The 12,186-nt window shown below is 33.7% G+C and overlaps 2 protein-coding genes across 2 annotated transcripts; one reads left to right on the forward strand and one right to left on the reverse strand.

The window, feature by feature from the left end:
- Nucleotides 1-117: 117 nt before the first annotated feature.
- Nucleotides 118-11,846, forward strand: LOC106168501 (E3 ubiquitin-protein ligase HECTD3). Its single transcript, XM_013547581.2, has 18 exons — nt 118-433; nt 1,178-1,356; nt 1,681-1,909; nt 2,212-2,327; nt 2,515-2,628; nt 2,867-2,955; nt 3,146-3,311; nt 3,990-4,071; nt 4,262-4,338; nt 4,694-4,852; nt 5,230-5,398; nt 5,639-5,761; nt 5,955-6,044; nt 6,367-6,573; nt 9,519-9,648; nt 9,945-10,098; nt 10,351-10,419; nt 10,639-11,846. The coding sequence occupies exons 1-18, from the start codon at nt 155-157 to the stop codon at nt 10,721-10,723; spliced, it is 2,517 nt and encodes an 838-aa protein (XP_013403035.1). The 5' UTR covers nt 118-154; the 3' UTR covers nt 10,724-11,846.
- On the reverse strand, nt 7,148-9,213 carry LOC106168502 (beta-1,3-galactosyltransferase 1-like). Its single transcript, XM_013547583.2, has 2 exons — nt 8,990-9,213; nt 7,148-8,330 (listed from the first exon to the last, which is right to left on the reverse strand). Exons 1-2 carry the CDS (start codon nt 9,045-9,047, stop codon nt 7,168-7,170), a joined length of 1,221 nt encoding a protein of 406 aa, XP_013403037.1. The 5' UTR covers nt 9,048-9,213; the 3' UTR covers nt 7,148-7,167.
- Nucleotides 11,847-12,186: the final 340 nt, after the last annotated feature.

The following is a 12,186-nucleotide window of genomic DNA, read 5'->3' on the forward strand; positions in this document are numbered from 1 at the left end:
AGTATTGTATATTTTACTATTTTAAATTTAAATCTAGTGTATTTTGAATAAACATATAAAATGACATATTCAACTTGGAAATAAACCATAGTATTTTAAATAAAAACTACAGTACGTTATTAGCACTAGCTTTGTATTAAAGACAAGTGCCAAGATGAGTTTGGATCTTCCGCGTCGTCGACTGGGAAGGATTCGATGTTTACAGCAATGTATTTTGTGCTTTAAAGAAAAAAGACGGCTTCCAGAGTCTCTGTGCTATGTACCAGCTCGTATAGAATTTAAGGCAACCGGCAGTTTTAAAGTATATGCCTTCGAAAAACCAAGCAAGCAAAGTGGCAAAGTGACAGAAATTTTGTGTGAAAGTGACACTAGAATTGTTGGTTCTGGAGAAGAATTTTGTAATTCAGAAGGACAGTGGATAAAGATAATTGAGGTTTGTTATTGGTGAGAAATGATGGTGCAAATTAATTCCGAGAGATATAGATTCAAATAGGGCAAAATAATTCATGTTGCATGCAGTACTGTAGGCCACGGTGGTTTCTTTTCAGTGCAGACCACATATATTTCCAATGACTCATCACTCTTTGGTTTATCATATGTTGATCTGTTCCTGTTACATAAATATTATTTACTGCTGCCATAACAGATATTACTTTTAGGCTTGTATTTGAAAGCGTACTCATGATACATTACATGTAATGTTACAAATCTGATATTTAAGAAGTTCACTTGTAGTATTGTGCTGTGGAAAAATGTTCTTTGATTTTTATAAACAAGACACTGTAAGAAATGCCATGCTTTGCCTGTGTTCCCCACACTCGCGTGCACAGGCATAATCCAATGTAAGGGTTTTCTGTCTTGCTTATACAGGAGGATGACATTTAGGATGAAATTTCTAATGTTAGCACTCTTATTTACTGTTTCTGTTTAGTGCTTATGTGCTAATGTATGTAAGATATACATGTAAGTGCACATAACTAAAATGACTGTCAGTTAGAGGATAAAACTTCGTGCTAGATCTGGTGGCATTTAGGAGTGTCTTAGTTTGGTAGAAAAAAACATCTATAGCAAAAACAGTATCAAAATGAAAACTGTGCTATTTTTTAAATACATATTTGTCACTTCTTGAAAGTATGTCTGTAATGTTGAGTGTGCATTTTGTTTATTTTAACTACAGTATTACAGTAAAAAATCCAGAGATAAAAGAGAGACATTAGAAAAGGAAGCATGGGCCTTGCTATTTAATAATGCCAGTTCAAATGAAGAGGAACCTTCACTTATACAAGTGGAACAGGAATACACAAAGCCAACACCAAAAGAGTTAATATTTGGATGCAAGCCAAAAGTTATAGACAGGTAAGATGACTGTGGAATACTTGAAAGTATAGTAGCATTGATAGGTCCCATGTTTTCGGGGATCAATATTTAAGAACTAAAGGATATCACATTTAACTTTATTTGAAAGACCATCATAATTAAAAACATAATTATTATTTTAATTAATGTATCTAAATTGACTTTTTTGATGCAAAATTAATTGTAAAAAAATTAGTTTTTACCAGCATTCTAGTTGATTTAGATTTTCAATCCCAAATATCATTTATATTTTTATTTGCTATTCTATTAACAAAATTTCTGTATATATACACAGTATTATTAATCTCTTTTTGTTGATTTTAGGTGGGAAGATGTAGTAGAAGACAGTTATTCTTTGAGGTGTGGCCGTGTCACAGAAGTTGCACCTCCAGATATGGAGGCTGTTAAAAGACTACAAACAATTCCCCCAAATTGGTCTATAGACTATGATGAAGAGTTAGTGAAATTTTTAACAGAACACGCTGAACCTGATAATGACCACTTGGGCAGTGTACGGAATTATGTAGAATCCATTGAAGTCTCTTCTTTCTGTGTAAGTTACTGGATGCTGATAGTTTAGGAAAGCACTGCCAAGATACAATTTCTCAAATTTGTTATGAGTCAATTGATGATATTTGAATGGTATATAGTCTGTGATTAAACCTGGCACACTGTATAGTAATTAAGAATCTTTATGAAAAATTTTACCACAAGTAATTTCTCGGTCCATGCTGTAGGATTGATTCACAAAGAATCTGAGTTAGTGAAGTTTATTTTATGACTGTGTTACTTCGTATATATATTTAATTCTCTAAATATTATGTTATTGATCATACTATTGATTTCCCTTCTTAGGATGATGATGGCTGCAATAATTTAACCGATGGAGATTCAGACACATTTTGGGAGAGTGATGGTAACCAAGGGCAGCATTGGATACGACTTAAAATGAAAAAAGGAACTGTGATTAAGTTAGTTTCCTTTTCAATCGTATTAGTGAAACCTTTGAAAAGATTTAAATAGGAGTTATTTACATGTACAAAATAGAGACATATTTCTCGTGGTTTCTTCAAATAAAGATTAGTTTTGTCTTTAGAGAGTCCTGAGGTTTGTTTGTTTGTTTATCTATTTGTTTATTTAATTTTTTCTTTATTTCAGAAAACTTTTATTAACTGTTGATGGCAGAGATGATAACTATATGCCCTACCATATCATAGTGATGGGAGGAGAAGGGGACAATCTTAGTAAACTTGAAGATATACACCTGGATCAGTAAGTGTGATGATAACCAATTACCTTACTGTACTGAATCAGACAGTAAGATTTGAATTAAGAAGGGAGGAAAGCAAGTAAAATTTAAAAAAAACCTAAACACTGTATATAGCAATGCCACTTTCAAGTATGTTAAATTACTTTTTTACTAGTATACTAGTAATCACTACAGTGCAGCTTTTGGTTTGAGGATATAAAATTACTGATTTAAACTTATTGTGCCTGTCTTTTCTTGCAGGAATATGAATGATATGAGTGATGTGTGTGTTTTAGAAAATATGCAGGAGCATTATCCCATCATCGAGATCAGGATAAAGGAATGCAAAGGTGAATATGATCTGTTATCTTATGTAAAGAAAAACATATAGAAAAACGCGATCAGGATAAAGGAATAAACAGACCGAAATGCGCCAGAATTGTCACCAGTGATGCTCTCAAGCAAATAGAAGAACACTTAACACTGTGACTATGTCAGTTCATTGCTATTGGTTTTGTCCTTGGACTTCTTTTATTCCAGATGATGGCATAGATACAAGAATTCATGGCATAAAGATCAAGTCTAGCAAAGAGAGGGACCTGGGACTCAGCAAGGACTTGTTTTCTTCACAGGATCTGGTGAGATATCCTAAACTGGAAAATGTAGCTGCAGATTTGTTGTATAGGAGGGCAATTGGTCTTCAGAGGTAATTTTTTTTTTCCTTTCTTTTGTATTTATTAATTTTTTTTTTCGTGGGGGAGCTGGTGGGAGGGGGGGGGGAGAGATTCAAAATGTTTTCATGACATAAGCATCATGATGATCATGCTTTGCACTATTTGGCACAAATTGTTCAAGTTCAAGTTTGTGTCAAAATAATATTTATGGGGCAATAGTCCAATTGATATAATTATCAAAATAAACTAGTATTTATATTAAGGAGAAAATGCTTGGCACAAAATTCTTATTTCAAAGGGTCTAGGGGCAAATTCTGTTCATTTTTTATTCCATTATGTGAATTATGATTTGCGTTTTGGACATTGTTCCCTTAGTGCCCTATTTTAACTTTACTCATTTCTTTTCCTTCAAAACATTGTATCAGAAAGCAAATCCTAAGTCATTTTTTTATTTGAATTAAATAGAAATTCATTAATAGCCATTTCTGATCATTCTGACCCTTTGGGGTCATCTTGAATTTTGATACTTTGATATTTTATCTAATCAGAATACTTTATTTTGACATATATCTCTGCTGATCCAAATTATCCTTAGAACTTGTCCTTTAATACCTTAAAGCCTTTTATAGTAAATTGATACATCTTTGATCAGATTTCTGATCTTCACATTTAATTATATGTTGCAATAATTTTTGTTACATTTGTTCTAGGTTTATCACAATAGTAGACAGCACCTTGCCTTTTATCCTTCCAGCCTGGGAGTACTCTGCAGGCTCTTTTAGCTCTCTTGAGGTATATAACTTTCACATTGATAACATATAGAAACATGCTGAATTGTATCTACTGAATTGCTGAATTGTATATAAGATTAAGACTATGACTTATTATGTTGTGACAGTAAAAAAAGATGCTATATTATCAGAAATGCTATTACTAGTTTATCATATTGAAATTTACTATCTTTGATATCTTCATCTGGAAGGTTGTGCGGCAGCTTTTACCTTTATCCAAGAAGAGATTAGGATTAATAGAAACCTTCCTTAGAGAATCGGAGACGGGGTGAGTTAAATAACTGTATAGACTTAAATACTGATAAAAATGAGAGAAAATTATTAAGTATCTATCATTTGTCTACAAATTAAATACTGAATTTACATTTGGCACTATTTGGGTCAATTTTTGACTTTGGGAGAATAAGATGAGTAGGATATCATATTATGACATTTGAACATTTTGAAAGAAGTGTGGAGTAGAACTTTACCGTACAATGCTTATAACTCAAAAAAGGAAAGTTTCATTTCCTATATATGATAAATACTGCTCTATGTGCATAATATATTTTATTTTATTTTATTTTTATTTTTTACATTATTTAAAAATTTTAACATTTGTATCAATTATTTGGTCATACTAGGGTTCCTTCCAACATGCCAAAACTGTACATAAATCGACGAGCTGCGATGGAACATCGCCAAGACCCTTCTTTAGATCCTGAGTACAAAAACTCTGTGTTTTACCAAATTTACGAAGGCCTTAAACCCAGGGACAGATATGATAAACAGCTGGACTACAGGTAAATGCAAACCAGTTTTCTTAATATGGATAGTTGAAATTTTATCCCAAACAGATGATACAGTCTAAATTTTCTTGCGTCTTATATGTTATTAGGAAAACTCTAGTTACTTGGTACTTCAAACTGAAAACTGTAACAAGCCTAATACAAATCATATACATGAATAAATTTGATCCCGTGCATTGTCAAAGAAAAACTAACAGGCATGACATGTATTTTGGGAGATTTCAAGTGATGATTTTTGCCAAAACATGGGTGCATAAATAAAATAATGAATAAATGGCTGAATGAATGAATTAAAATATTTAAGAAATGAATAAAGATTATATTAAGCTCATTTATGTTTCTGTATGACAACCATTAAATGTCTGACTCAGGTGGCCAAGTCGCAATGACCAGTGGTGGGAGTGTAAGTTCCTATCAGAAGGTATAATAGATCAAGGGGGAGGGTTCAGAGACAGCCTGTCTGACATGTCAGATGAGTTATGTCCCAGTGCCAGTGACGTCCCCGTTCCTTTGCCATTTTTTATTAGATCACCAAATCAGGTAAGTGGACTTATTTGAGACAACATTTGAAGCAGTAATGTCAAAATGTAGCCTTGTATTTTAAAAATGTTGTTTTTACTTAGCAGAAGTAATTGTATAAAATCAGCCTTTTTTAATCAAAAAATTTTTGCAATGGGATTTTTAACAGATTTCAAAATAAACATTTTTACATACTTTGATCAACATAAGATTAAAATAGGAGGAAAGCCCAACTGATCACTTCTTCTTAAACCTTTTTAGGCCCAAGATGACTTGAATGTAAATCGTGATGTGTATATTCCCAATCCCTCCTGTCAGGAGTTGGCTAAGTATCGCTGGATAGGGAAGATTATGGGAGCTTGTCTCAGAGGGAAGGAATCTTTGGTAAGTTGACAAAAAAGGAAAATGGGGGCACCTTATTTGAAAGTGTTTGTAAGAAAACTTTTGTGATAGTCAAGAACAAAAAGCATAAATAAGAGCGTAATTTTGCCAGCAATAGGTATATGTACAAAGTAACTAAAATATATATGACATTTTACCACTTTTGTTGAGAAATATGTATTGAATTCTTTGCTAGGTGCTCTCCTTGCCTCAGTTTATCTGGAAAAAGTTATCTGGTGAGACTGTTCACTGGTCCAGAGACTATGTAACTGTGGATGCTGCCGAGGTGAGGTATATGGCATGTAGAGTAAAACTTCCACATGCAGTATTTTTGCTAGAAAAACTAGTAAATTTTTGAAATTGAGACTAAGCTATTTTGAAAAAAAGATTTGCGCTAAAGCAAATGAGATTTGCTCATAATGATTTTGAATTTAATAATTTAATATACAATTCTGCTAAAAATCTATGTTAAATTATTTACCTTTTCATTTTGACATCTTATTTTGAGAAATGTTTTAATTAGAGCAATCAAGACTGCCTGTAATTTTTGACACTTAGGACATCAAAACTATTCTATTTTGATAAGATAAAGGTTATTTGTGTTCAAGGTCCGTGTATTAGAGACAATGGAGACACTGGACCAAGAGACGTTTGAGGCTCACTTTGGTGAAGACAGGACATGGACCACAGTGCTTAGTGATGGGACACCACTACCTTTAAAAAGTGCCGATTCTGACTCTGCAGTGCAATATGAAGACAGAGTGGAGTACATTAAACTGGTGCAAGAAGCCAGGATGAATGAATGTGAAGAACAGGTAAGTCAACACGACATTGAGTTATTTCTTTTTCTGTCCAATTCCATGGATTTGTTTTGTAGATAAGAAGTTGACACCTGCTGGAATAACTCTACTTAAGCCAAATCACTGACTTTTACTAAGTCTGTGTTAAAATGTCAAAGAATACAAATATATATATTTTTTTAGAAAGAAGAAAAGGCTAATGTGAACTTTGGTAGGTAATAGATATTTGTATAGTCTACTGTGGAAGTTGTCTATTATTATGCTAGGCTGTGACAGAAGCTGTTGAAAGCCAGCTTTTTTTTCTTTTTTCTTTTTTTTTTGGGGGGGGGGGGGGGGATATGGCTGAACAAGTATGAACATGGCAAATGTTTCTCAGTTGTGCTTTGCTTTTTTTTAGTATGTGGGAATGCAGTCAAGTTCAAAATGTGATTTAACTCAAAGAATAAAATGAAATGAAAATGAAATGAAATAAAATGAAAAATGATTTAATATATAAATTTTGTTTGAGAAAATGTTGGAATTTCTGGCCTTTTGAAATGTTGAGCAATTAACTCAAAACAGCAGATGGATATGTGAAAACAACATATAATTATAGAAATAAAAAATGGCTCAAACTAATTTATTAGCTGATTTCTTTGATTTTCTGTTCAGTGTGACAGCAAAAATAATAACTAATACACAGGCTATCAGACCCAGTTCAAGAAAGTTTAGAAAGCTCAACTCTGACCAAGAAGCCATGTCTTTTCCACCATCATCTTTTTCATATATAACAACCACATTCTTCTCTATTTCATCTTCCTTACTATGACTAGTTTGTATGTGAGACCACACTTGCTTCATTATGTAGTTTTCCTTTCCTCTGTAGTCAAAATCTGTAATTCCTATCATTATGGGACTAGTCAAATACTTTGAATCCATAAAGTTTTTCATTAAAGAGGGGGTATTTCCAATGCCAGCAAAAGCTTTATAACTATCTAAAAAGGTAAAATTGAGCTTAGCTGCCAATATGCCAACATAGACATCATCCATGAATAAATAAGGTGTCTGTAGTGACATAGAAAACAAGGCTTTGGCTGTTGACAGGCTGACAATATATGCAGTCCCTGAACAGTACGATGGGAATGCATTGCTCTTGTATTCCTCCTTAGTTAAACCATACTTTGTTTGCCGTGATCTGTGCACCCTAGTACAGCAGGGATAGAGGTAGCAGAGCTTGAAATGCTGCATGCCAGGTCCAGAATGCTCTATAACATACGGAACCAGCTTGTACATGTCTATCACTATTTGGTCATCAGTGACCATGACATTCTGCGCATTACTGCAGTAGGTCTGTGCCCATTTGAAAATCCCCATCACTTTAGTGGTGAGATTGCGAAAGTCTTCAACAAAATCTTCTTGCGCAATGTCCTTGTATTTACGATGCTCCCTCTCTATGGCTCTTTGAGTGTGAACATTTTTAGGTGTGGCAAAAAAGAAGACCACCACTACATTGAAATTAGAGTTTAAACCCTTAGCACCCCAGGTTTTCCTGATCACAGTTCTTGTGTCTATATGTGGAAAATGTGTCTTGACTGCTATGAGGAGAACTATATCTCTGTACCTGGAACATATATCTGTATTCCTGGTGAAGGTATAGGGATGAGGGTTACAGTTTCTTGGTGCATCCCAGAACCTTCCAGGTATGGGAGAGTCTTTTGGTCTTGGAACTGGTTTTATGTGTGTGTTTGTCCCTTTTTCCATGTCGTTGTCTTCCACTGAGATCACACTGACAGCTGAGAGACAAAAAAAAAAGTGAATCGATAATTATTTGTTCGCATAAGGCTTTTTATCATGGTGATTATTTCCAAGAAACATTTTCTAGCCAGGGATGTACATGCCTAGTGGGCAGTTTAAATGAAATGGTTTAAAGATAATTGAAAGATAATTTATTTTAAGGTTATACGTTTGATTATCCTTTACTACATAAACATTTCTAAAATAACTGTAGTTCCTCCCCCCCCCAAAAAAAAAATAAATAAATAAACAAAATAACATTTCCTTAGACCATCGAATGATGTGTATGACCATTAAAAAGAAATTGGTATTCAGAAAGGCATGGTAATTTTCAAAGGCCATACACATGTAATAAAAGGGGGAAGTAATGAATGGTGTTTTATTTAAATTGTGCTCTCATATCATATATACTTTAAAAAGCTGCAGCTCTTTTTTACATGTGATTGACCAGAAAAGCCTAACATAGACACAAAATTATAGATTAGGCATGTAACTTGCTTTCATTACAGTAGCATCATTTAAATGAGGAACTGCATATAAGACCCAGAAACAAGGCAGACTTGAAAGGTGTAGAATAGATCAGATTATCTAATGTTCATTGTGGAAAACATTCTATGCCATATTATGCCCATGCCTGCTTTTAAGTATACAATCATACCTAGTAACAACAGGTGTGCAGCCCTAATCATGCCATCACTGCCTATGTGTACCATCATGATGCATACACCTCCATTTCACAGGTGGGAATAGGTCAAGGTCACCATGCCAGGTGCTCAGTGCTGCCATCTGGGCAGGTAAAAATAGGTCAACAAAAGGGCAGTCAGAAAACTAGTTGTTTATACAGGAGTCAGTTATAGTGTTGTGCAGTACAAAGAAATAGTTTTGTTTGTGGAATGAGATAATTTGACAACAGCAGCAGAGCACAGCACGTGAAAAATCAAAACAGAAATTGTTGTATTGAATAAGTATTTAAATCTTATAAAGTTGACTGTTTGGATCATCTTATTATTACAGTGGAATTACTAGATACAACATCAAAGTAATCACAAATGTTTCTTTAGGTTATCTGCATTTTATGATATTTGCACTTTATTGAGTACTTTTCAGTAAGTAGTAAATGTTATTCCTCAATGAAATTTGGTAAACACACAAAAAGCTTTTATTGTGTTATATAATGTATGTTTTAGGTAGCAGCTCTGAGGGAAGGTTTGTTGAGTGTAGTGCCCCAGGCTGTGCTAGATCTGTTAACATGGCAAGAGTTGGAAAAGCGGATATGTGGAGACCCTGAAATCACTGTGGAGGCTCTCAGGAAAACTAGTGAGTAAAACTGTCACTGTGTCATATCAACTTCTGTATGTGTTTAATAAAGGCAATCAAAACTTGTATGAGTGAATGAGTGTTTTATTGTATGTTCATATTAAATTTCTTTGACTTAATGGGAATGGAGGCAGAACACTTTGAATACGTTTTTGTGGTTTGAAATACTTCAGTTGTTTCCTGAAATACAGGGAAAGTTTTTACTGAAAAACATCTTATCAGAACATTTTCTATTATTTGGATGACAGATTCAACAGCAGAACACCTGTGATCTATGACATTTCATCTGTTTTCAGCTCACTATGAAGATTTAGAACAAAATGACTCTAGAGTGAAGTATCTGTGGGAAGCCCTGGGAAATTTCTCAAATGAAGACAGAAGTAGATTTCTGAGATTTGTGACAGGCAGGCGGAGGCTACCAGCTCCACTCTATGTCTGCCCAGATAAAGGGTAAAATGAATATATGTATTGATTATTGTAATGCTTTGTTTGCATTAGGTCTGTGTAAAATGAACAAGAATAGTTGGAGAATAGTTGAGAAGAAAGACACAGTGAAATGTTATGAATCGTGTTTGATTTAACCAAATATACAATGAGTGGTAAAGCCTATGCATTATTACTATGTTTAAATATTTTTAAGTAATTCAACTTGTCTGTTTTGCTTCTCTTTACCCAATGTTGAATACTTGTTATTTTTTACAGTGAAGCTGTAGATGGTTTGCCAGAATCTTCAACTTGCTCAAATACTCTCTATTTGCCAAATTACTCCAGGTAAAATGACTGGTTCCTCATTAGATGATTTGTGCATGCATTTTTATTGTGCAATAGAGAGTAATCTTGAACTGAAAGTAGACAATATTTCAGGCAAAAATTGTTTAATCACTTTACTGTAAATATTCAGCAGCTTGTGAAATGTACTTAGGTTCTTTAAAAGGTTTAAATTGTAATTTTTCTAAAGTTAAGGATAATATTCTTTATTTATCTCCTTAGTGCAAAAATTGCCGAAGAGAAGCTGAGATACGCATCATATAACTGTGTGGCCATTGATACAGATATGAGCCCTTGGGATGAGTGAATGACCATTAAACTAACCAACACTATGACTGACCAGCTACATCAATCACATCAGGCCAGGTTATTAATACTGGATATTATTTAAACTGACCAGTGTAATACTGCTATCTGGATATAGAGGTCTGTGACTTGACCAAAATATGGACAGTGGATTTAAATATTAGTGACCATCTGTTAACATTTCTAAATGTTAGATATGTCATTTACTGGTACCAGGTTACCCATTGATATTAAGCTTATTTAGCTTTCATGTTCCAGTTGTACTGTAAGCTACTTCAGAGAGGCTTTTAATCAGTGTCTTAATAACTTTTCATGTAAAGGGATGAACTTCGAGGAATAATGTGGATATTTGTCAATTGTGCAATAATTACTATCAAAACATGGTGGATTTTTATACAGTGAAGGAATAATAGTAGCATTCAGATAGTTATGTGTATGTATGTAGGTATGTATTACATGCAGATGGCAAAGTAGAAGGAAAACTTGCCTAGTTAAAGTTAAGAGTTTCTTATGCATATTGCAGAGGTTTAGGTAATTGTCTATAAAAATTGTAAATCAGAGACTACTGGTGTTATATAATGTTGGGTGTTTTTATGGTTTGGATGGTTGACATTTCTGATACAAAATATGATTGTGGCATAAAATGCAAAGAATGTTCTGAAGCTTTTAACACAAGCATAATGAGTTAATTCCCAAAGTTGTACAAATTATTTTATGTACTTTATAAACAAGTTAAATCATAGTCTGTGATTGAGGTAATTCCATTAGTTTGAAAATTATTTCTCTAGCAGACTCATGAAGCTGAGTGTATGCAAGTATGCTTTTAGTCTCCTTAAATTTTCTTATGGAGTAACTGTGGCCTTTGATACAAATTGCATGTAAAATATCCCTTTTTTAAGTCAGGCATTAATTTTCATGACCAAAGCATTATTTGTCTTTACTTCATACCAGTCTACAAGAACTCCTATTCTGATACTAACGCTGTAACTATGAAATCATGTTAACCATCAGTGTGTTGCAGATTACTCTTCATTATTTGTGTTCCGTCTTCTGATTAGACTCTTGAATTTCTAATAATAAATCTGTATGCTGAACAGGCATTTAACAAAATATGATTTGAATAATGACTTTCTGACGTTAATCAGTTGGGTGATCAGGCTCCCTGATAACATTTGCCAGCCATCTTTACAAGTTCTTAAGTGTTTTCTGGGTATCTTTCTGTAATGAGATTGTGAATGAGAGACAGCATAAGTAATCCGACTTCTGCTTTGTTATATCTAGATACATATACCAGCTCCTTTTACCTTAAAGCTCAAAGCCAAGTCCAGTTCGAATGAGGTTATCTGCTCCATCATCTAATGAGGGCTATCAAAACATTATCTCTGCTGAATCAGGTTGTAAAAGTACATGTTACATATCTCTGTGAATGTGTTTGTTATCAAAATAGACAGTTTTTACATGTAG

The sequence above is a fragment of the Lingula anatina genome, chromosome 1 (assembly GCF_051362555.1).
Source record: "Lingula anatina isolate TDL-2025a chromosome 1, LinAna3.0, whole genome shotgun sequence".
Classification (NCBI taxonomy): Eukaryota; Metazoa; Brachiopoda; class Lingulata; order Lingulida; family Lingulidae; genus Lingula; species Lingula anatina.